Source organism: Leucoraja erinacea, chromosome 2 (assembly GCF_028641065.1).
Source record: "Leucoraja erinacea ecotype New England chromosome 2, Leri_hhj_1, whole genome shotgun sequence".
NCBI lineage: Eukaryota > Metazoa > Chordata > Chondrichthyes > Rajiformes > Rajidae > Leucoraja > Leucoraja erinaceus.
Genome location: NC_073378.1, coordinates 39,444,748 through 39,471,551, shown reverse-complemented (window position 1 = coordinate 39,471,551; position 26,804 = coordinate 39,444,748). Strand labels below are relative to the sequence as shown.

At 44.2% G+C, this 26,804-nt stretch overlaps 1 protein-coding gene across 1 annotated transcript in view; it reads right to left on the bottom strand.

Moving 5' to 3' along the window:
- The window catches only part of cubn (cubilin (intrinsic factor-cobalamin receptor)), a 239,566-nt gene that overhangs the window by 29,549 nt on the left and 183,213 nt on the right, over positions 1–26,804 (bottom strand). Inside the window, 3 exon segments of the mRNA XM_055649570.1 lie at positions 15,788–15,937; positions 17,294–17,453; positions 26,571–26,758. Of these exon segments, the coding sequence (XP_055505545.1) occupies positions 15,788–15,937; positions 17,294–17,453; positions 26,571–26,758 (498 nt within the window).

Here is a 26,804-nt window from a genome sequence, read left to right as displayed (position 1 = left end):
CAGTACTTCCTTTTCTTTGAACGACATAGTTTCCATAGCTACTCTACTTGTTTCCCTTACCTCACATAATTCAATATCATTCATAGCAAGAGGATTTGAGTATAGGAGCAGGGAGGTTCTACTGCAGTTGTATAGGGTCTTGGTGAGACCACACCTGGAGTATTGCGTGCAGTTTTGGTCTCCAAATCTGAGGAAGGACATTATTGCCATAGAGGGAGTGCAGAGAAGGTTCACCAGACTGATTCCTGGGATGTCAGGACTGTCTTATGAAGAAAGACTGGATAGACTTGGTTTATACTCTCTAGAGTTTAGGAGATTGAGAGGGGATCTTATAGAAACTTACAAAATTCTTAAGGGGTTGGACAGGCTAGATGCAGGAAGATTGTTTCCGATGTTGGGGAAGTCCAGGACAAGGGGTCACAGCTTAAGGATAAGGGGGAAATCCTTTAAAACCGAGATGAGGAGAACTTTTTTCACACAGAGAGTGGTGAATCTCTGGAACTCTCTGCCACAGAGGGTAGTTGAGGCCAGTTCATTGGCTATATTTAAGAGGGAGTTAGATGTGGCCCTTGTGGCCAAGGGGATCAGAGGGTATGGAGAAAAGGCAGGTACGGGATACTGAGTTGGATGATCAGCCATGATCATATTAAATGGCGGTGCAGGCTCGAAGGGCCGAATGGCCTACTCCTGCACCTAATTTCTATGTTTCTATGTTTCTATGTTTCTATTCTCCTTGGTGAATACCGAAGAAAATAAATTGTTCAATATCTCCCCCATCTCTTTTGGCTCTGCAGATAGCTGTCCAACTCTGATTCTCTAATGGACCAATTTAATCCCTCGTTATCCTTTTGCCATTAATAGAGCTGTAGAAACCCTTTGGATTTACTTTCACCTACTTGCCACCTCATATCTTTTAGCTTTTCTAATTTCTTTCTTAAGATTCTTTTTACATTCTTTATACTCCTCAAGCACCTCATTTACTCCATGCTACCTATAATTATTGTAGATCTCTCTCTTTTTCCGAACCGTGTCCAATTTCCCTTGAAAACCATGGCTCTTTCCAATTTTTACTATTTCCTTTCAACCGAACAGGGACATAAAGATTCTGTACTCTTAAAATTTCACCTCTTGCCCCTCCAATTCTATCACACCTGAAGCAATGAAATCCTGGAATATTTAGTTTCCAATCACAGCCCTCCTGCAACCATGTTTCACTGATCGCCACAACATCATATTTCCAGGTGTCAATCCAGGCTCTAAGCTCATCCACCTTTCTTACAATGCTCCTAGCATTAAAATATACACATTTAAGAAACCCACCCCCTCTTATTCTCTGTTTATTATCTTTTTCTTCTTTCTCCCCTACATTTTGGGTCAGAGTGCTACCCTTCTCTGCCTCCTGCCTCACACACTGACTGCTAGCTTTCCCTATTTGAGTCCCTCCCCCCAACCGTTCTAGTTTAAAGTCTCCCCAGTAGCCTTTGCAAATCTCCCCGCCAGGATATTGGTCCCCCTCGGGTTCAAGTGCAACCCATCCTTTCTGTACAGGTCACACCTTCCCCAAAAGAGGTCCCAATGATCCAGAAACTTGAATCCATACCCACTGCACCAGTCTCTCAGCCACGCGTTTATCCTCCACCTCGCTCCATTCCTACTCTCACTGCCGCGTGGCACAGGCAGTAATCTTGAGATTGTTACCTTTGCGATCCTTCTCCTTAACTCTCTACCTAACTCCTTAAATTCTCCTTTCAGGACCTCTTCTCTTTTTCTACCTATTTCGTTGGTACCTATATGTACCACAACCTCAGGCTCCTCTCCCTCCCATTTCAGGATTTCTTGGACACGTTCAGACACATCCCTGACCCTGGCACCAGGGAGGCAAACTACCATCCGGGTCTCCTGTCTGCGTCCACAGAATCGCCTATCCGACCCCCTGACTATAGAGTTCCCCTATTACAATAGCCCTCCTCTTCTTTTCCTTACCCTTCTGAGCTACAGGACCGGTCTTTGTGCCAGAGGCCCGGCCGCTGTCGCTACCCCCAGGTAGGCTGTCTCCCCCAACTGTACTCAAACATGAGTACTTATTTTCAAGGTATACAGCCACCGGGTTACTCACTAGTCCCTGCCACTGCCCATTGCCCTTCCTAACTGTGACCCAGTTGTCTGTCTCCTGTGGTCTTGGAGTGTCCACCTCTCAGTAACTCCTCTCTATGACCTCCTCACTCTCCCTGACCAGGCAGAGGTCATCGAGCTGCTGCTCCAGGTACCTAACACGATCTCTTAGGAGCCCCATCTCGACGCACTTTGCGTAGATGTGGACGTCCTGAGGGCTATCAGATTCCATGACCTCCCACATCTGACATCCAGAACAGTAAACAGCCCTGGCCCTCATTCTCCCCCCCTTTTCCTGGATACAATACAAAGCCTTACCCGGGATACAAGCCAATCATCTGCTTCCTCTAGTCCGTTCGACCAATCATCGGCTTCCTCAAACCCACTTAATTTGAAGTGTGCTCTGCGAATGGAACGTTGCAGATTTTGGTTCCTCCTCCCTCACCAACGGTTCCTGGGCCTCTGTTGAAACAAGCCCCGCGGTGGGTTTTTGAACCTACCGCACGGATGTCGCTCCTCCCTCACCAACGGCTCCTGGGCCTCTGTTGGATGTGCAGGGCTCAAGGAAACATCACGACTGGAGCGGTGAGTGTGGGCCACCACTAGACTCTGACAGTGGCTGCTTCCATGTGGTGACACTGACCGACCCAGATTCTCTCACCACCTCCTGTTGAATGTGTGCTGTCTGCTCCTGGCTTAGTTTGGTTGCTCACATCTTTTGAGTCCAGAGACATGGTATGAGGATGAAAGGCGGCAACTGGATGTTGAATTTGTTACTATATTGCAATCTCTAGCTTGGGGAGAGTTGTGCAGCCAAGCAAAGGGAGGGGGTGTAAGCATCTGCATCACATCCAACAAAATGCCAACACTTGCCATTTTGTCAGTACATCACACAGCCACTGCTAATTCCCACAAATGCCTGCTATCACTGTGCGGTCCAGGATATCTGCCCGAGCCCTACATTCCAAGCTGGTTACCAAGCTCACGGAACTGGGTTTCTGCACATCCCTCTGCAATTGGATCCTCGACTTCCTCATCCACAGACCACAGTCTGTTTGAATTGGTGGAAACACTTCATCCTCAGTAACAATGAGTACGGGAGCACCTCAAGGCTGCATGCTCAGCCCCCTGCTTTACTCACTCTATACCCATGACTGCATAGCTGGACATGGTGCAAACTCCATATCAAGTTCGCTGATGACACCACTGGTGTTGGACAAATCACAGATGGGGAAGAGTCAGAGTATAGATCGACCGACTGACCAAATGATGCCAGCACAACAACCTGGCTCTCAACATCAGTAAGACCAAGGAATTGATTGTGGACTTTGGTAGGGGAAGGATGAGGACCCACAATCCTGTTCACATCAATGGGACGAGGGTGGAGAAGGTCAAAAACTTCAAATTCCTGGGCGTGCATATTTCCAAAGATCTTTCCTGGACCCAGCACACCGATGCAATTATAAAGAAGGCACATCAACGCCTCTACTTCCTGTGAAGATTACGGAGATTTGGCATGTCGAAGAGGATTCTCCTAAACTTCTACAGGTGCACGGTAGCGAGCATTCTGACTGGTTTCATCGTGGCCTGGTTCGGCAACTTGAACATCCAGGAGCGGAAAAGACGACAAAACGTTATGACCACTGCCCAGTCCATCACCAGCTTTGACCTCCCTATCATCGAAGGGATCTATCGTAGTCGCTGCCTCAAAAAGGCAGCCAAAATCATCAAAGACCACACCATCCTGGCACTCATTTCACCATTGTCATCAGGAAGAAGGTACAGGAACCTGAAAACTGTAATGTCCAGGTTCAGGAACAGCTTCTTCCCTACAGCCATCAGGCTATTAAACACAACAATGAATAAGCTCTGAGCTCTGAACTGCAAAATACTATTATTATTGCACTATATTTGTTATTTATTGAGCAATTTTTTATTTTCTCTTCCCCTGTAATGTATTATGTTCATATATTCTGTTGTGCTGCAGGAAGTAAGAATGTCATTGTCCCATCCGGGACATCTATATTACTAAAAGTCTGTTCTTGGTCTCACTTGGTCTAGTATGACAATAAAACACTCTTGACTCATTGCCAAGCTTCCACATCACTTACCCCGGCCCTCTATTGAATGCATGGATAAGTTGGGCCGAAGGGCATGTTTCTGTTCTATCTGACTCAATTACTCTGATGGTAACAAACCATGGATGGGGGTTTCAGACAAGCAGAAGCATGGGCAGACTTGGTGAATGCTGCAGAGGTAGAGCTAATTTGTTGTTGTGATGACATTGGATGCGGTATGAAGCTTTTCAAGGTCAAATACGGAACCAAGGTAGCAAGATCTGGTCCAATGGTTCAATGTCACTTGCTAGGCAGACAGATAGCACTAATAGCCAAGAAATGGAAGTTGTGATGGAGACAAAGATGAGACAGAGAAGAAATTTAAGAAAGATTTCAAGAAACATTTTAAACCGGCAGGTGGGCTGATAGAGTTGGGTGCCATCAGACTACAGATGGAAATTGATACTGGTAATTCAGATGTGGCACAGAAACAGCATGTGAATGAGAAAAGAAGGGATTAAGGATTTGTTCATTCTTCAGATCACAGTATTATATGTTTGTGTACACTTTACATGACAATTTAGCTAGGTCATACTAATTTCTGTTGCTTAAATTGTTTGTCAGCCAACCCACAAAAGGGACTGAAGAAAAGATAACGTTTATTTACTGCCTGTCAGATGAAGCAGCTGGATAATTTTATTGTTAATTGATTTAAATGGCATAAATATTTAATTGGACTTCCAACATCAGATGTTCCTTCAAGTTGGCAAACCTTCGAGTTCCTAACTCACACATGAAAGTGTTTCTAAATCGTATGAAGATGTCTGTGCCATTTACTTGATTTCATTATGGTTTGCAAATCTAGCCTTAAAAGGAATGTTGAAATAAGGACTAAAGGTTAGAATTTTAATTGCAGACATCGGCATGTTTCCTTTTACCAATGGAATTTGTAATTGCCAAAGGGAATTATGGGTATGATGTGGCCTTGAAATTAAAATTCTGTTATGTGTCTGTTTCTAAGATAATGGAGCTTTTAAAATGGTGCTTTAATTCAGTTATAATAGGAAATTGTTCAGTGTTTCATCCTGTCTGTATCAAAATTGTAACTTTTGAATTACACTTTCATTTAGGCACAGTTTAATTCAGTGACTTCAAGTTTGAGAGCTATTTTTTTTGGATTTGATTCTCCTGCACAGAGGTTTTGTTGGAAAAGAGGAATTTGTAATTTTTTGATTCTCGAGATTGCCCTTAAAAACACACACAAAATATTAAGGCGATGTGAAACCATTAATTTACTGGGACATGTTTGAAATGTTGCCAGTGTGAATGAGTGCAGAGAAGTTAACCCTTTCAACTCTTTCCTTCTGCAGGAGATTAAATTGGGAAACGAGCATACATTTTGACAAAAATTGCGTATCCAACTAGAGGGAGAGGGATAGGGAGAGGGAGAGGGAGAGGGAGAGGGAGAAATAATCATTGAGAATTACTATGTCCAGTAATCTACATTTTGGGATTTCATATAATCATATAACCATATAACAATTACAGCACGGAAACAGGCCATCTCGGCCCTACAAGTCCGTGCCGAACAAATTTTTTTTTTTTTTTTTCCCCCCCTTGGTCCCACCTGCCTGCACTCATACCATAACCCTCCATTCCCTTCTCATCCATATGCCTATCCAATTTATTTTTAAATGATACCAATGAACCTGCCTCTACCACTTCCACTGGAAGCTCATTCCACACCGCTACCACTCTCTGAGTAAAGAAGTTCCCCCTCATATTACCCCTAAACTTCTGTCCCTTAATTCTTCCCTATTCTCAAAGGGAAAAGCTGGTCCACATCAACTCTGTCTATCCCTCTCATCATTTTAAAGACCTCTATCAGGTCCCCCCTTAACCTTCTGCGCTCCAGAGAATAAAGACCTAACTTATTCAACCTATCTCTGTAACTTAGTTGTTGAAACCCAGGCAACATTCTAGTAAATCTCCTTTGTACTCTCTCTATTTTGTTGACATCCTTCCTATAATTGGGCGACCAAAATTGTACACCAAAATTGTACACCATACTCCAGATTTGGTCTCACCAATGCCTTGTACAATTTTAACATTACATCCCAGCTTCTATACTCAATGCTCTGATTTATAAAGGCTAGCATACCAAAAGCTTTCTTTACCACCCTATCTATATGAGATTCCACCTTCAAGGAACTATGCACGGTTATACCCAGATCCCTCTGTTCAACTGTATTCTTCAATTCCCTACCATTTACCATGTTACCATTTACCATTTCCTTTTTCTTTAATGGACTACAAGTGAATTACAGTAAATGAGCACTCTTCAATAGAGGCATTAACCCGTTCCCCGTTCCTCATGTCTTTTAACACTATAAAACAGTGGAGAAACATTCATTGATGACCTTGCCCATCTCCTATGGCACAATACAGAGTTGACCGCTTTGATACCTTTCATCTTATTCTCCCTCAGGTTACCCTTTTTCCCTAATGTACTTATAAAAGATCTCTCCTGGTCCCAGCACACCGATGCAATTATAAAGAAAGCACATCAGCGCCTCTACTTCCTGAGAAGTTTACGGACCGTCAGTATGGCAAGGAGGACTCTCTCGGACTTCTGCAGTTGCACAATAGAGAGCAGGTTGACCGGTGGCATCGTGGCTTGGTTCGGCAACTTGAGCGTCCAAAAGCGGAAAAGGCTGCAAAAAGTTGTAAACCGCCCAGGCCATCACCGGCTCTGACCTCCCTACCATACAAAAAGGCTGCCAACATCATCAAGGACCCACACCATCCTGGCCACACACTCATCTCTCCGCTGCCATCCGGTAGAAGGTACGGGAGCCTGAAATCTGCAACATCCAGGTTCAGGAACAGCTTCTTCCCCACAGCCATCAGACTATTGAACACAACTTTAAACAAACTCTGAACTATAACAGCCTATTGCAGTTTATCTCTTTATTTATGTGTCTATGGTATATAGATACACTGATCTGTTCTGTATTTATGCCTACAATATTCAGTTGTGCTGCAGCAAGCAAGAATTTCATTGACCTATCTGGGACACATGACAGAGAAACATAGAAACATAGAATTGTTCAAGAAAGAACTGCAGATGCTGGAAAATCGAAGGTACACAAAAATGCTGGAGAAACTCAGCGGGTGCAGCAGCATCTATGGATCGAAGGAAATAGGTGACGTTTCGGGCCAAAACCCTTCTTCAGACTGATGACGGGTGGGGGCAGAAAGAAGGAAAAAGGGAGGAGGAGGAGCCCGAGGGCAGGGGGGATGAGAGTATGGGAGGAGACAGCTCGAGGGTTAAGGAAGGGGAGGAGACAGCAAGGGCTAGCAAAATTGGGAGAATTCAATGTTCATGCCATCCGGACTCAAGCTACCCAGGCGGAATATTAGGTGCTGTTCCTCCAATTTCCGGTGTTGCTCACTCTGGCAATGGAGGAGACCCAGGACAGAGAGGTCGGATTGGGAATGGGAGGGGGAGTTGAAGTGCTGAGCCACCAGGAGTTCAGGTAGGTTATTACGGACTGAGCGGAGGTGCTCAGTGAAACGATCGCCCAACCTCCGCTTAGTCTCACCGATGTAAATCAGCTGACATCTAGAGCAGCGGATGCAGTAGATGAGGTTGGAGGAGATACAGGTGAACCTTTGTCGCACCTGCGACGCCTGCTTGGGTTCTTGAATGGAGTCGAGGGGGGAGGTGAAGGGACAGGTGTTGCATTTCTTGCGCTTGAATCGGAAAGTGCCCGGGGAGGGTGTGGTATGGGAGGGAAGGGAAGAATTGACAAGGGAGTTGCGGAGGGAGCGGTCTTTGCAGAAGGCAGACATGGGGGGAGATGGGAAGATGTGGCGAGTGGTGGGGTCATCTTGGAGGTGGCGGAAATGGCAGAGGATTATTTGTTGTATTTGCCGGCTGGTGGGGTGAAAGGTGAGGACTAGGGGGACTCTGCCCTTGTTGCGAGTGTGGGGATGGGGAAAGAGGGCAGTGTTGCGGGGTATGGAAGAGACCCTGGTGCGAGCCTCATCTATGGTGGTGGAGGGGAATCCCCGTTCCCTGAAGAGCGAGGACATTTCCGATGCCCTGGTGTGGAATCGGAATCTATAGAAACAAGAAACTTGGTGCAGGAGGAGGCCATTCAGCCCTTCGAGCCTGCACCGCCATTCAATATGATCATGGCTGATCATCCAACTCAGTATCCCGTACCTGCCTTCTCTCCATACCCCCTGATCCCTTTAGCCACAAGGGCCACATCTAACTCCCTCTTAAATATAGCCAATGAACTGGCCTCAACTACCTTCTGTGGCAGAGAATTCCAGAGATTCACCACTCTCTGCGTGAAAAATGTTTTTCTCATCTCGGTCCTAAAAGATTTCCCCATTATCCTTAAACAGTGACCCTTTGTTCTGGACTTCCCCAACATCGGGAACAATCTTCCTGCATCTAGCCTGTCCAACCCCTTAAGAATTTTGTAAGTTTCCAAAAGATCCCCCCTCAATCTTCTAAATTCTAACGTGTACAAGCCGAGTCTATCCAGTCTTTCTTCATCTGAAAGTTCTGACATACCAGGAATCAGTCTGGTGAACCTTCTCTGTACTCCCTCTATGGCAAGAATGTCTTTCCTCAGATTAGGAGACCAAAACTGTACGCAATATTCCATTCCAGGTAGAACCTCCCTGCTCCTATACTCAAATCCTTTTGCTATGAATGCTAACATACCATTGGCTTTCTTCACTGCCTGCTGCACCTGCATGCCTACTTTCAATGACTGGTGTACCATGACACCCAGGTCTTGTTGCATCTCCCCTTTTCCTAATCGGCCACCATTCAGATAATAGTCTACTTTCCTGTTTTTGCCACCATATAAACCATATAACAATTACAGCACGGAAACAGGCCATCTTGACCCTTCTAGTCCGTGCCGAACACGTATTCTCCCCTAGTCCCATATACCTGCGCTCAGACCATAACCCTCCATTCCTTTCCCGTCCATATAACTATCCAATTCATTTTTAAATGATAAAACAAACCTGCCTCCACCACCTTCACTGGAAGCTCATTCCACACAGCCACCACTCTCTGAGTAAAGAAGTTCCCCCTCATGTTACCCCTAAACTTCAGTCCCTTAATGCTCAAGTCATGTCCCCTTATTTGAATCTTCCCTACTCTCAGTGGGAAAAGCTTATCCATGTCAACTCTGTCTATCCCTCTCATCATTTTAAAGACCCCCCCATCATGTCCCTCCTTAACCTTCTGCGCTCAAAAGAATAAAGCCCTAACTTGTTCAACCTTTCTCTGTAACTTAGTTGCTAAAACCCAGGCAACATTCTAGTAAATCTCCTCTGTACTCTCTCTATTTTGTTGACATCCTTCCTATAATTAGGCGACCAAAATTGTACACCATACTCCAAAATTGGTCTCACCAATGCCTTGTACAATTTTAACATTACATCTCAACTTCTATGCTCAATGCACTGATTTATAAAGGCCAGCACACCAAAAGCTTTCTTTACCACCCTATCTACATGAGATTCCTCTTTCAGGGAACTGTGCACAGTTATTCCCAGATCCCTCTGTTCACCTGCATTCTTCAATTCCCTACCATTTACCATGTACGTCCTATTTTGATTTGTCCTGCCAAGATGTAGCACCTCACAATTATCAGCATTAAACTCCATCTGCCATCTTTCAGCCCACTCTTCCAACTGGCATAAATCTCTCTGTAGACTTGGAAAACCGACTTCATTATCCACAACCCCACCTATCTTAGTATAATCTGCATACTTACTAATCCAATTTGTCACACCATCATCCTGATCATAACCTCACATTTATCCACATTATACTGTATCTGCCATGCATTTGCCCACTCACAAAACCTATCCAAGTCACCTTGCAGCCTCCTTGCATCCTCCTCATAGCTAACACCACCCCAGCTTCATGTCATCCACAAACTTGGAGATGTTGCATTCAATTCCCTCATCCAGATCATTAATAGATATTGTAAATAGCTGGGGTCCCAGCACTGAGCCTTGCGGTACCCCACTAGTCACTGTCTGCCAGTCTGAAAAGGACCCATTTACTCCTACTCGTTGCTTCCTGTCTGCCAGCCAGTTCTCTATCCACATCAATACTGAATGACAATAAACTCTCTTGACTCTTGACTTGGAATTATCCTTATTATTACCTGCCAGAACAATCTCCTGCCCCCTTTTTGCCCTCAAATGTGGTGGTGAAGAGAAAGGATCGCCAACAACACCATCTGGCAGACTCCATTGAAAGGCACTGTGTGGTACAGAATTGTGACTGAACCCTTGACACTCTGCCAGCACCTGGAGGGAGATCAGGAAGCTGTCTTCAGAGGCTACATCCACACCAAGGTACCTGGTGGAGACTAGTCTGTCAAATTTGGAACAGCCCTACATTACTGAACGGGGGATATGGAAAATATGATGTCATCACCTGAGGAACTCTGTTCTTATAAGATGGAATATCATGCCAGGAAAATCGGCCGAGCATCTGTTTTACATCATGTTACCCTTTTATAACAGAGGAAGTGTGGATTGGTTATATTCAGACAGGAACAGAATGGACATGGGGTGCAACAAATAGAATAATAAATGACTTGAACAAATGTTAAGTGCCCTTTGGGGTGCCCAATTCTCGTTTTCCGGAACATATGGTTCAGAGAAAATATGGATTTAGTTGAATAATAACATAAATTTGAGGAGGGAATCAGGAATGTAGGAAAGAAATAAGGGAGATTCTGAAGCAAAACTGTTCCATGTGGAATTGGGGAATGAATGTCAACGTCCATCCAGGGATCAGAATCCTTTCACGTTTTGGTTGTGGTACGTTATATTGGTGCTGTGTTTGGGATTTGCCACCTATGTGCTTTTGCAGATGTAAATGCAATTACAGTATTTTAGGGGTATTTAAAACTGAGACCTATCATGGAAACGCCAATGTAACCGACTTAAGAGTCCATAAGAGGTTAAATGAGCGCCAGAAAGGGTGAACCGAAAGGATATTGGACGTAAACTAAGATCAAAATTTTTGCCCCAAAATGAATAGCCGAGCATATCCGAAAAGCTGCGTCGCCTTAAAAGACAATTTGCTCAAAGATTGTAGCCGTCTCTGTTGAAAGACCAGTGCCTGCCCGACAATAGGCATACGTCGCCTAACAAGCCAAAGGAAAGACTGTTTTTTCCGCTCAGACTGAAGAGAGAAAATCTAATAACGCCTTGACATGACGATTGCCATAGTAAGGGGGCGGGACTTGTACAACAATTGATGGAAGTCGTCCATATCATCCCCCCATCCATCACATCACTGTGAAGGCAGGAACATTGTCCCAAACCCCTGCTCCACCCGACCCGCAGCCCGCGGAGGGTGGCCGTGGAATCGACCTGAAATGCCACCCATTACTTCTCTCCAGAGATGCTGCCTGTTTTTGTGCGTGGCAAACTTGCCGAATGGCCGCTCTGTCAAAGACCATCTGCCCGATGGGAGTCGGGGTCCGATGGTGGTTGACGTCGCCGGGGGGCGGGACTTGTCAGCGCGCGGAGATGGAGGAGAGAGATCACTGTGAAGAGAACATTGTCCCCAAGAGAGAGAACCCGACCCGCAGCCCGCGGAGGGTGGCCGTGGAATCGACCTGAAATGCCACCCATTACTTCTCTCCAGAGATGCTGCCTGTTTTGGAGTGGGATCGCGGTGCATCGCGGGGACGGGGGGATGGATGAGGAGAGAGAGGGGGTGAGGGGGGAGAAGGGAGGGGAGGGGGGGAGGAGGAGAGAGGGAGAGAGAGGGAGGAGAGAGAGAGAGAGAGAGAGGGAGAGAGAAAGAGAGAGAGAGAGAGAGAGAGAGAGAGAGAGAGAGAGAGAGAGAGAGAGAGAGAGAGAGAGAGAGAGAGAGAGAGAGAGAGAGGGGGAGAGAGAAAGAGAGAGAGAAAGGGAGAGAGAGAGAGGGGAGAGAGAGAGAGAGAGAGAGAGGAGAGGGGGAGAGAGAGAGGGGGGGAGAGAGAGAGAGAGAGAGAGAGAGAGGGAGAGAGAGAGAGGAGGGAGAGAGGGGGGGAGAGAGAGGGGAGAGAGGGAGAGAGAGAGAGAGAGGGGGGGAGAGAGAGGGGGAGAGAGAGGGGGAGAGAGAGAGGGGGGAGAGAGAGGGGGAGAGAGAGGGGGAGAGAGGGGAGGGAGAGAGGGGAGAGAGAGAGAGATGAGGAGAGAGATGAGGGGAGAGAGAAGGAGATGACCGGAGCGTGGGGTTCATTTTCCCACAGAAGCCATAGGTGACTGGCCAATCTGAACCCAAGCACCAAGTTGAAAGCGGCCGAAGGTGTACAGCCCCCACTCTCCCACGGCCACCCTCCGCGGGCTGTGGGTCGGGCGTAGCGGAGGTTTGAGCCAATGTTCATGCCTTCATATTGATGTGATGGATGCGGGGGTCTGGACCAATCGCAGCCAAGTCCCGCCACCCGGCAACGTCATGTCCGTTATTGGACTTTTCTGTTGAGCGGCAGTCGGTCCTTTGGCTTGTAGGCGACGCCGCCTTTCGGGTAGGTGCCGTTTCGACAGAGCGGCCATTCGGTAAGTTTGTTTTTAGGCAACGCAGGTTTTCGGTTCGTTGGCTTTTTGGCATCCCGCCCTTTCGGTTAGTTTGCATTTAGGCGTCCCATCCTTTCGGTTAGTAGGCGTTTCGTCTTCGGACTCTTTCGGTTTATTGGCATTTCGGCCTCGTTTCCATTCAGTTCTTTGGCTTCGACTTCTTTGCTTCGGCCTCTCGTCCATAGGCGCTACATCCGCACATGCAGCAATCCATGTTCTCCAGAGATGCTTCCAGACATACTGAGTTACTCCAGCAGTTTGTGTCCACTTGAATAAAGAAGCTTTTGTTTTTTCCCAAAACAGATTCTATTAGTTCATAACCTTCATTTACTGCTAAGGATTATTTCAACTTTCTCTCTGAGATTCAGGGACAGTCTGTTATTTACAACCAAAGACTTTTACAGCTGCAAGTGCTGAAATATAATGGGTTTGCTTCCACGAGACAACTCAAAAGCACATTCACATAATTTCAGCACTAATTTCCAAATACGTCTTTCCAACTTCATCAGTGCAGTTAAAGAACACAAAGCCTTTGAGGTCGTAAGGGAACATTTCTCACTCATCCAAAAAGAGATTCACATGTGCCAGGAACTCTAAAGAAGGAATTGTATTCTTATTGGTATTTTAATTACTCAAAAAAATGAAGTGCGTTTTGGAATATTTGTTTCAATTATTCCTTCACAGGATGGAAGAGTTGCTTCCAAGACCAACATTTGATTGCCAAGCTTGTGCTACTACTGAAGCATGCTGGCACACTTTAGGTGACATTTAAGAATAAGCCACAATCGTGATCCTGGAGCCACATTGACGCCTCACCCACTAAGGATGCCAATGTTTCCTTTCTTGAAGGGACATTAGTGTTTATAACAGTGCGTTAGTTTCATGGTTATCATTGCAGTTACTGATTTTTATTCCAGATTTTTAAAAAGTGAATTAACCAAATTTAAGTTACTCAGTAGTGATGAGATTTGAAATTGTACTATAGGATCTTTACTAAACCTCTCTGGGATCTAGCCAGACAAATGAAACAGTAACCTTTGCATTTAGCAAATCGTTTATTTAAGCTTGTGGAGTTTTTGTTTTCATTTTGATGAAATATGAAGCTGAGGCCACATCTTCTCTCACAGATGAATGTGAAAGATTCCACTGCAGTATTTCAAAGAGTGGGGAAATTCCTCCTGGCATCCTGGACAACTTTCATCAATTAATCTGCATCATTAGAATGAATTATCTCGCTAGTTTGTGGGATTTTACCATGTGAACACTGATTGATGGTTCTCCTCACTAACACAGTGACTACAACTCAAAAGTAACCCCATGGCTGTAGAATATTTTAGCATATCCTGATAGGAATCCAAAAACATATTTAGGGTTGTGGGTGAAATATCAATCAAGTATGCCTCTGTGTTCTAGTGTATGTCATAGAAAATAGGTACAGGAGGAGGCCATTTGTCCCTTTGAGCCTGCACTACCATACATTGTGATCATGGCTGACCATTCATTGTGATAATGGCTGGTCAAGCCGCATGAGTGTTATTGGAACTGCATTTATTCAAGAAACTGAATAGTATTCTTTTGGACCCACTGACACATATTTTGCCGTTGGTAGAAAAGCTTCAGGGTGTGAGGAATTGAGCCATTGCTATAACATACACAGCATCTGATCTGTTCTACAATATAGATGTAGTTGGTCCAGTTGGGTTTCTAGACAATGGTAACGCTATTGTTATGGGGGAACTCAATGATGTTAATGCATATAAATATCAAGGCTAGATGGTTGGCCCATTCTTATTGGAGATCAGGGTGAGACCATGGCACAGCGGTGGAGAGCTCCAGAGACCCGGGTTCGAGAGAGGAGTAGAGAGAGTCCAGATGCACTGGTTTTTCCTCCCACCATTTCCAAAGACAAGTGTCACAGATTGTATGGTTAATCAACGAGAGAGAGAGAGAGAGGGAGAAGAGGGAGAGAGAGAGAGAGAGAGAGAGGAGAGAGAGAGAGAGACGAGAGATTTCGAGAGCACTGGAGAGAGATTGATTTTAATCAGCGAGAGGGAGAGAGAGAGTAAACATTTGAGAGGAGAGAGAGAGAGAGAGAGAGAGAGAGAGAGAGAGAGAGAGAGAGAGAGAGAGAGAGAGAGAGAGAGAGAGAGAGAGAGAGGAGATCGGAGAGGAGAGAGAGAGAGAGGAGACTTTTTAATTCAACCCAAACAACCGTTTGCAGGCAGTGCTTTTTTACTTCAAACAAACTATATTTTCATTTTCAAACCAAATTAAGAGTACTCACAGTGCTGTAAACATTTGTTCAGTGTCATTCAGAGCTCAGAGTGACAGAGACTAATTGACAGAGCTCCAGCTTGCAGAGACTAATTGAGGCACACCACTTCCTGGTTTTATAGTCCCTTCCCCTGCCTCCAGCGGGGGCAGCAGAGAGAGGGGGGAATTTTGTAAAAAAACATTAATATCTTTGTCATATTTCATCGATGGGAGAAATCCTCAGCACACATATGGCGGAGGGGGGCTCTGAGCGAGGTGGCCAAAAATAACGGACGTAGGTGGCGGCATTCTCTCGGAAATCGCAGCACATATCGCCAAAACCGGTCAAGAACAGAATTTTAGTAATGTAGATGTTTATAGTATTTTCTAATTCAAACTCTGAAAGGAATGTTGTGGCATACACACTGCATTTACACTTTCATCTGAGTAACATTTCTAACACTTGGAATTTGATTTATAACCGCAGCTCTATATGATTGCTTATGGAAGTGCACAAATGCAATTACTATGAATGTCATGAAAGCTTTGAGCTACTTTAATGGAATAGTGGAAAAGTATTCAAAACTGGACAAGGGACAGCCTGTACTATCTGATGCCAAACCATACACAATGGAAACAACAGATCTTTTTCAACGTGATGCCTCTTTCATTGCACTTTCAAATTTAGTTTAAAGGCAGAATGACCGTCGACAAAACATTACAAGTCTGAATCATACCTTCCGTACTGAATGCTTCAAACTGTAGAATTGTAAGCTGATGACTGGCACCACTGATCAAGTATTCACAGTTTAGGTTTGGATCATAGTGATCTGGGTAGTTCGGTGACATAATACGTCCAGTAGAAGAAGTAAAATTGGCCCCACATCCTACAACAAAGTAGAACACATCTGGAGTTAATATAATCTATCTTCATATGTTCAAATCAGAACTTTTTAAATTCAAGTTATATGTTGCAATTTCCAATGAAATCTTTGTGTGGACACAAACATCTCAATGCTCTTGTTATTCCAGGGTGGCAGACCTCCCTGAAGTTTGCATTCAGTGAAGCTAGTGTTGGGTGTTGCCAAGACAAGATCTCTTTCTGCAGTAAAGGTAATGTGAACAACTCAATGGCCAGTAACATAGAACAGCACAATGGTTCCCATTGAGTCATTTTGGACAGAAGAGCCCCTTTGGGTTACGCCAAACATGAAGTATCTATCTATACTAATCCAAGCAATTTCTCCAACTCACTCGAAAGTTGAAGAGTTGCTGAGATTGGGAAGATTTCATTGCTGCTATTGCATCATGTCAAACACGATAAGCATGGCGTCTCTTTGCATGCTGGTCACAGAGGATGGTCTGCCATCATCGAACACATTCGCTCTACTTCTAAATCTCTCTCCACCTGCAAATCTCGACAGATGTCCTCTGGAAAGCTTACTGCCGGGTTGCATCACAGCTCAAGCCAAGACCGTTAGAAATTGCAAAGAATTGTGAATGTAGCCTAGTCCATCACAGACCAGACTCCCACGGTTGACTCCATCTGAGCCTCATGCTATCTCATAAAAGAAGCCAATATAATCAAAGATGTCCCACCCCTTTGCTTCTTTTCTCTGCTCCCATCGGACAGAAGATACAGAAGCTTGAAAACGAGCACGATCAGACTCAGGAATAGTTTCTTCCCCTTATATCCTGATATAACGGTTCATCCATAAGTTAAGGTACTGTCAAATTGGCCTCGACCCAACTACCCACTGCAGATATTGTACTTTGTCTCTGTATCTGGTGCTGAGAACTATATCTTGCACTCTGCATCTTTCCCATTGTTCTACTTATTGTACGAGTTTGGCTTGATTGTATTTGTGTATAGTGTTAACTAATCGGATTTGATAGCATGCAAAACAACATTTTTCACTATACTTCAGTATACTTGACAATAATAAACCTAAATGTTAAGACTATTAAATAAGTTCATAAGTTATAGGAGGAGAATTAGGTCATTTGGCCCATCAAGTCTACTCTGCCATTCAATCATAGCTGATCTGTCTTTCCCTATCAACCCCATTCTCTTGCTTTCTCCCCATAACCCCTATCGCCCTTACCAATCAAGATTTGCTGGCAAGATCAGGGTTCTCAATTTTTTTTTTTTTAAACAGCTAATAATACTCAGCATTGCTTGGGATCCTCTGCATGCAAACCAGAATATATTTCCCCAAATTGCTTCAAAAATACTGACTTACGGTTGGTGAAAGATGCGGAGAAGCCAGTTCCGGTGCTGCCTTTAGACTGAAACCGGACTGACACAACATTAGCTGGTGCAATGACAGGGCTAGGAGGAGCAGTGTTTCCACAAAGAGTAGCCAACAAGCTTTCATCAGTTTCTGAAATTCCACCCCAGATCTGCGGAAATAGAAAGAAAATAATTATTTCAGTTTGAATAATGTTTTTATTTTCTTTTGATGCGGAGTATCTCCGATATGTAGAATGTGATCCAGTAGCAAGCTTGCTGTTTAATTTAGTTTAGTTTAGTTTTTAGTTTAGTTTAGTGATACAGTGTGAAAACTGGCTCTTCTGCCCAGTTGAATGGTGCGATGATGCAATTCCCTCATCACAGCTACCCGTTGCTTCATCATGAGGAAATTAACCATATGACAGGGGCCTTCATAATAGAAAGAACCATGTGTTCAGGTTTCTTGTAAACACATTGGTCCAAATGACTTCTTACAAAAAATAAGTAAATGATAACATGAGAAATGAATCATTTTTATCATGAGAGAAAGTATTTCAGGTATTTTTGGTATTTTTTTCTAGATTTCTTTCTGTCTGCTTAGTTCAGGAGAAATTTAGGTCAGGCATTACATGCCAGCAAAATCTACCTCTTCCAAATGATCAGATTTTAAATAAAAACAAGCTTTGGTCACTGCACAAAATAACTTAGTATTTTAGTGGAGGTAACTACTCATAAACTTTCCTTAAGTTGCTCTCTCACCTTCAAGATCTATGAAGTTAAATATCAGGGTTTAAAAAATTGTCTGATCGGCACTAGAAAAACAATGTTAGTCATAGAGTGTGATACAGTGTGGAAACAGGCCCTTCGGTCCAACTTGCCCACACCGGCCAACATGTCCCAGCAACACTAGTCCCATATTGATCCTCAATAGATAACATAATAAACAAAAAAAAGTTAAATATATTAAAAACCCCAATGTTCGTGCAACTAAAGGGCCTGTCCCACTTGGGCGATTTTCAGCGGACTGCCGGCGACTGTAAAGTTTGCGGCACTCGCTGAAAAACCGGGAACTTGAACGGCGAGTGTCAGATTGGTACACACACACACACACAAACACATCGCAAAGGCGAGGGCCAGAGAAAGCGGGGGAGCGCTGTCTGAAATTCACACGGTGCAAAGCCAAGGTGATACAGACACACACTGCAATAAACAGGAAAGTTCGGCTAGCACAGTGTACTGTACATCCTTTAAAAGAGGGGGGAGGGGGAGAGGTGGGGGGTGAGGGTGGGGGGGAGAGAAGGGGGGGGGGGGGGGTGGGAGAAGGAGTGGAGACACTTTTAAGAAGCCAGACTTTTAATAAGCCAGAGATACACAGCTGTGAAGTTTGGCGGGCATTTAACATTACTGGTCAGTTATCCTTGGTTCTGAAAACTCATGCTTACTTTTTTTTCCCCCAATGAGCCAATGAAAATGCCGAGTCAGCAAAGGCGATTAACTAAAACTACCTACGACTACCCATAATTACATGGTGACCCCATTACAACTGCACCTAATTCAACAGGATTATCGATTTTCTCCATGGTGACCAATTTTGGGTTTTTGGACCAGTTTTTCAACATGTTGAAAAATATGTGGAGACCATACTGAGGCCGCGACTAGTTCCCAGAATGCGGGAACTCCTCGCAACCATGAAGGAGACTCACCAGAGACCACCAGCAAACATGTGGCGACCATGTGGCGATCTTGAGGCGAGCGCAGAGTCTCGCACTTGCCTAAAAAGTCGCCTAAGTGGGACAGGCCCTTAACACAGTTTTTCAGTTTGTAGTTCATAGTTTCATTGGTGTTTCTAGTGTTCAAGAGCCTGATGGAAAGAAGCTATTCTTGAAATTGGAGGTCATGATTTTCAGACACTAATACTTTCTTCCTGATAGCAGGAGTGAAATGAGAAGATGGCCAGCTTGATAATGCTGGCTGCCTTTTTGAAACAGTGGCCCGACGGCTTAGATGGTTAGGAGATCAGTAACCATGATGGACCGGGCAATGTCCACAACTTTTTGTAATCTCCTTCATTCTTGGGCATTCGAGTTACCGAACCAGGCTGTGATGTAATTAATTTTGTTCTCTACCGTACACCTGTAGAAGTTCAAGAGATTATTCGTATAAGGAAGTAGAGGCATTGGCAGATTTTCTTTATAATTGCATCAATATGCAGGGCCCAGGACAGATCTTAGAGATATGCAAACTGAGCAGTTTGAAGTTGTTGACATTCTCCACCACCAACCCGTTGATAAAGACGGGTTCGTGGAATGCCAAGAAACAATTCCAGAACAAGGTAGAGGCTCAATTCAATCAAACAGATACCAGGCAAATATGGCAGGGCGTGAACACCATCATAGACAAAATCTGGTGCATCTCCACTGGATGATCTTAATGCCTTTCAAGTCTATTGTGACTAGACAAAAAAGGTCCGCAAACGCACATTCCCCCATCTTCTGTTTGCTCTCTCCCATGGTGGCACAAATAAGATCTGCTTTTATTAGAGTACGCTTTTGGAAAATGGATGGACCAGACAGATAGTGTCTATGGACAGGTTCTGAAATCAGGAGCTCCTTTAATGTAATAGAACATTCAAAGGCACTTGTAATAATAATAATAATCAAATGTGTTGATTCTTTTCATTTAAATCTAATTATTTTACAAATACTTATTCATCTCTTTTTAGAAGCCTTCGTTTTTACAATTCATAACAATCAGATCAGCCCTGATCTTTTAAAATGATGAAGCAGGCCTGAGAAGCTGAGTGTCCTACAGCCTGCTCCAAATCATTTGTATGCATGTCCACTTTCCAAACAGAAGTTTGTACCCAATGTGAAGAGACTGCGCTCACAAGGAAGCCTTTGTGGATCATCCCATTGTCCGTAATCTGATGCAACATGGCATGAACTTAAATAACAAGACTAAATCACAAGTCAAAAAAAAATTAATGCCCGCTGTAATTATAGCAAGCTAAGCTATCAAACTGTTTTCTTCATAGGAACTCACAATAGGAAGGGAGGACAAAGCGTGATGTTCAATTCCAAAACAGGTCTGGAATCAGGTCACAGAGGGTTAAACAGCGAAAAGCCTTGCTTGCGAACCTTGAAATTGAACTTTGGCTCTCAATGAATCAAGAGAATGATCTCCCCATGAACCACGTAGTTTTATGTCAGTGAAGTAATATTCTGTTCCCATGGCTAGACACAACTTGCGTTGATCCATGAAATACGCTTGTTTTTTTTAAATGTCCATTGAACCCTGCTAAATAAACTTAGCTTTGTAGATCTGTCTTTGTGACAGATACTGAAACAATATCAATATCTCAAAATTAATAAAAAGCAGATTTAATAATGTTTGTCTTTTCTTGTAGAGAGCACTGCCAATAGCATTGGATTCATATCTTGTTCAAAATATCATTAACCAAATTTATCCTCTTTGGACGAGACATGAGAGGCTTTCTCAGTGATTGGAGGCCCTTGCTCTACCTTTAATTTGACTTTATTAGAATTTATCTTGCACTAAACGTTATACCCTTTATCCTGTATCTGTACACTATGGATGGCATGATTGTAATCATGTGTAGCTTTTCTGCTGACTGGATAACATGCAACAGAAAGGGTTGTCATTGTACCTCTAAACTAAACTAAGCTAAACATATTAAAGGTAGGGTCTCAACCTGAAACTTCACCTAATCCTTTTCTCCAGGTATGCTGCCTCACCTGCTGAGTTACTCCAGCATTTTATGTCTATCTTCGGTGCAAGCTAACATCTGCAGATCCTTCCACATATTAAAGGTACTGTGATGATGAAAATAAATGGCATCTGATCCAAGCTTTCTTTGATTCTCATTAGTTTGGTTTAGTTTTTAGTTTAGTGACACAGGCCCCTCGACTCACCGAGTCTGCGCAGACCAGCGGTCCCCACACACTTACACTATCCTTGAAACACTCGGGACAATTTACAATCATTACCGAGGCCAATTAACCTACAAGCCTGTGTGTCTTTGGAGTATGGAAGGAAACAGGCGCATCCGGAGAAAACCCACATGGTCACGGAGGGAACGTACAAACTCTGTACATACAACACCTGGAGTCAGGATTGAATTCAGGTCTCTGGTGCTGTAAGTTAGCAACTCTACCGCTGTACCACCATGCCACCCCTGTTAACTCAGTTCCATGTATTTTACAAAGCAGCACAGGCATTTCAAGAAATTATAAACATATGTTATAATTGGCAAAGTCAATGCAAAATATCGTGTATATTAAAGAACCCTGATGAAGAAGTGAAGATGCATCAATCTCAGATTCCTCTTTTGAGAACATAGAAGAATAGAGAACAGAAACAGGCCCGTTAGCCCACAAAATCTCTTTTGGCATCATGCCTCAGGCTATATGAATAGTCTTGTGATTCAACTGTATAATCAGAACTTCCTTTGTTTATTATACAACTTAACAAAGTTAGGGATGTATGACTAAGAAATTTGAGCAACTCCACATTTTTTCAACACATTTCTTTACAAGCTGTTTTTGCATCTGGATGCTGCATTATCCACTTCACATATCAACTACTAAATAGAAGTTTATTGTCAGTCACAAGTTGTAGAGTTACAAATCCAATTCCAAGCATGAATTTATGAAATAGATAATGGACATTTTTATTAAGGAAGCTAATTTATTCAACTAATTCCATTCATGTGGGATTAAAGTGGTGAGAAAATAATTATTTGCGCGTGCATGTAAAATACATGTGCATGTATGTAAATTAATAAAAATGTATATGTGTCAAAAACAAAAGAACAAAAAAAAGAAATAAAGTAAAAACTCACACTGTGGTTTATGAAGCAAAGAGTAGGGATTAACGGGTCCTTTACAGAATGGCAGGCAGTGACTAATGGGGTGCCACAAGGCTCGGTGCTGGGACCCCAGTTATTTAAAATAAATATTAATGATTTAGGTGAGGGAATTAAATGTGACATCTCCAAGTTTGCAGATGACATAAAGCTGAGTGGCAGTGAGAGCTGCAATGATGATGCTATGATGCTGCAGGGTTACTTGGATAGGTTGGGTGAGTGGGCAGATGCGTGGCAGATGCAGTATAATGTGTATAAATGTGAGGTTATCCACTTTGGTGGCAAGAACAGGAAGGCAGATTATTATCTGAATGGTTTCCGATTAGGAAAAGGGGTGCAACAAGACCTGTGTGTGCTTGTACATCAGTCACTGAAAGTAAGCATGCAGGTAAAGCAGGCAGTGAAGAAAGCTAATGGCATGTTGGCCTTCATTGTGAGAGGATTTGAGTTTAGGAGTAAGGAGGTCCTACTGCAGTTGTACAGGGCCCTGGTGAGACCTGGAGTATTGTGTGTAAATTTAATCTTAATTTGAGGAAGGACATTATTGCTATTGAGGGAGTGCAGCGCAGGTTCACCAGATTAATTCCCCGGATGGCGGGACTGACGTATGATGAAAGAATGGGTCGACTAGGCTTGAATTCATTGGAAATTAGAAGGATGAGAGGGTATGTTATAGAAACATATAACATTCTAAAGGATTGGTCAGGCTAGATGCAGGAAAAATGTTTCCAATGTTGGGGTAGTCCAGAACCAGTGGTCACAGTTTAAGTATAAGGGGTAGGCCATTTAGGACTGAAATTAGGAAAAAACACTTCCTGCAGAGAGTTGTGAATCTGTGTAATTCTCTGCCACAGAAGGCAGTGGAGGACAATTCACAGGATGTTTTCAAGAGAGAGTTAGATTTAGCTCTTCGGGCTAAAGGAATCAAGAGATATGGGGGAAGAGCAGTAAGGGGGAATGATTTTAGATGATCTGCCATGATCATATTGAATGGCGGTGCTGGCTCGAAGGGTCGAATGGCCTAATCATGCAACAATTTTTGTCTTTCCAATTTTACACCAATTTTCTGTAACCTGTAAAGCAGTCAGTAATGTTCTTGTTTTAAAAAAAAGATGTTCCATATCTAGGAGAGACCTAAATTTCCAAAGAAACTTACTGCCACTCATTTTAGGGCAACAAAAGTTTGTATGGTCACCCATTCCTTCTGTCCAGAGATGTTGCCTGTCCTGCTGAGTTACTCCAGCATTTTGTGTCTATTAAAAAGATGGGTTTGATGATTTATGTTTCATAATTTCTCCAATGCATTTATGTTAATCATTTTGTAATTGACTAACTTTACAACCAACTCCAAAATAAATGTCTAAAGATTGTGAGTGAGGATTGTTTTGTATTTATTATGGATGAATTATTAAAAGATATCCCCAGAAATAAGGCCTCAATTACACTCATGTTGCTTAATTGGGCAGGACATGTTAGGCTAGGTCGGAAGTAAATATTACCATGTAGTCAGAGAATAGGCATCAAGAATGTGCACTAAACCTCCTTGAAGAAATGCATTATCTCCACTCATTATCCATGACTTGCCAAAGTGGAGAAACTCACCTTTCCAGGGCATTCCAGGGCTTTCTACCAAACTTCCAGAGCATGCATTGTGTGCTTGCTAAAGCCCTGCGTAAGTGGCAAAAGTAGCACCACACCTTACAAACTACCCACTCGCCCACAGTGTCACCCATCCTCTACCCCATCTGTGGCAAAGTCTGGGAATCACTAATCTCATCAGTCATGTGTAGGAAGGAACTGCAGACGCTGGTTTAAACTGAAGATAGACACACATTGTTGGAGTATCTCTGGAGAGGAGTGGGTGATGTTTCAGGTCGAAACCCAAAGAAGAAGGGTAGAATTTCCAGGCTGAAGAAGGGTCTCGACCCGAAACGTCACCCATTCCTTCTCACCAGAGGTGCTGCCTGTCCCGCGGAGTTACTTCAGTATTTCGTGTCAGGAGTTTCAACCACGTGACATTGGACGCATCCCTACCCACTTTCACTCAGTTTGTTGACTGTCCCACCAGGGATATGAAAACATTGGACCTGCTGTATGCAAATGAGGAGGCGTACAGCTCCATAACACTTCCGCCACTGGGAAGATGCGAACACAACCTGGTTCACTTCCTACCCAGGTATAAGCCAATGGTCCAGAGGCTGCCTGTGACCACAAGGTCAGTGGGGAGGTGATCACAGGAGGCCTATGAAACTCTACAGAGCTTTGCGATCAAAGACTGGGATGAACACTGCAGACCTCATGGAGAAGACATTGATGAAATTATGGGCTGTGTTACCAGCTACATAAAGTTCTGTGTGGATAACATTGACCTTGTGGCGACTGTACTGTTGCCACAACAAAAACCCTGGGTGACATAAAGGACCTTCTCAACCAGAAGAAGAGGGCCTTCAGGAATGGTGACAGGGAGGAGGTGAAACGGGTGCAGAAAGACCTGAAGACGAGACTGAGACTGGGCAAGGACAATTACAGGAGGAAGCTGGAGCTGAAACTTCAGCAAAACAACATGAGGGATGTGTGGAGTGGTATGAAGAGCATTACAGACTACAAGAAGACCAGTGGCCTGGGGAGAGAAAGCAATCATGACTGGACCAATGAGCTAAACCTGTTTTTTTAATAGATTTGATGGGGGGGGGGGGGGCTCTACCCACCCTCCCCCCTGCTCCTGACAGGCTCTCCCCCTCTATCCCCCTGGTCCACTTCCGCTGCCCTATCTTTGTTGTGCCTGACCATCAAGGCTGAGCAGGTTAGGAAGGAGCTGAGCAGACTCCGCCCAGGCAAGCAACGGATCTCGATGGTGTCAGCCAGGGTACTCAAGGCTTGTGCCAGCCAGTTGTACGGAGTGCTCCAGCATATCGTCAACTTGAGACCTAGCCCGGAGAGGTTTCCTGCGATGTGGAAGACATCCTGCCTGGTTCCTGTATCAAAGAGGACGCGCCCCAATGACTACAGACCGGTGGCGCTAACTTCACATATCGTGAAGTCCTTGGCGAGGCTGGTGCTCATTCACTTGTGACCCCTGATTGAACCCTACCTGGAACCCCTGCAGTTCGCTTACCAAACAAAGATGGGGGTTGAGGACGCCATCATCCACCTACTCCATTGTTCCTATGCTCACCTGGATAAGCCAGGGAGCATTGTGGGTCATGTTTTTTTTACTTCTCCAGTGATTTTAACACCATCCGGCCTGCACTGCTAAGGAGCAAACTGACAAAGATACGGGCGGATGCTCCATTGGTGTCCTGGATCACCAGCGACCTGACTGGACGGCCACAATATGTCAGGCTACAGAGTTGTGTCTCGGACATGGTGGTGAGCAACACATGGGCCTCGCAGGGCACGGTCGTCTCTCCCTTCCTGTTTACCATCTACACCTCGGACTTCAGGGATAACTCCGTCTCCTGCCACCTGCAGACGTTTACAGGTAACTCTGCAATTGTGAGCTGCATTAATGAAGGGAGGGACGCTGAATACAGAGGCGTAGTCAACGACTTTGTTGAGTGGTGTGGGCTGAATCACCTGCAGCTCAATACTGACAAGACTAAGGAGTTTGTGTTGGACTTTAGGAGGCGAAGAACACCCCTGTCCACTGCCTCCATCAATAGTGTGCATGTGCAGTTTACCTGGAGTGTACCAAAACCTTGGAGTGTACCTGGACAGTAAACTGCACTACTCCAGGAACGCTGAGGCCCTGTACAAGAAAGGACAGAGCTGGCTGTATTTTTTGAGTACAGTGTCTCCTTCAATGTCTGAAGTAAGATGCTGCAGATGTTCTACCAATTGGTGGTAGCTGGTGCCATCTTCTTCACTGCCATGTGCTGGGGCAGCAGGGCGATGGCTGTTGATGTCAATAGGATCAACAAACACATCAGGAAGGCTGTCTCCGTCCAGGCAGCAGAGTTGGAGTCATGGGAGGTGGTCTTGTTGGGGAGGATGCTCCTTAAACTGCCTGGACAATACAGCTCACCCCCTCCATGACACACTGGTCAACTTGAGGAGTACCTTCAGCAACAGACTGGTTCCACCAAGATGCAGGACACAACACCACAGGAGATCCTTCTTCCCTGTGGCTGTCAAACTTTACAATTCCTCTCCCTTCTGTCCTGGGGTAGACTGAGACTGACTCCACTCCCCCCCTCTCCGTAATCTTTGCACATCCCTCCCAAGCCTTTCCACTCGTCACTTTAATTTCATGTTTCATGTATTTTCTGTTTTTATGACTGTTGGGATAAATAGTTCTATTGCATCGTATCGTATTGTCAGTACTTAACACATGGCACGGGATGAACATTATTTTGACTCTGTACATTCCAAACATTCTGGGGGTTTTTTGCAGGGCACTAACCTTCACATAGCTACTCCCACAGTCCTCAGAGGGATCTGGAACCTGGAAATTCTCATCAAACGTGATCACAAAATGTTTGCTCTCGTGTCCTAGAATCCTCCATGTGCATTCACTGTTACTTGGAAACTTCTGTGGCCAGTTTGGTGATTTGAAAGAGCCACTTTCTGCATGAAAATAGCCACCACATCCTAGAAAAAAAGGAAACATATTAATATTTATGATTGCAGTTCCTCT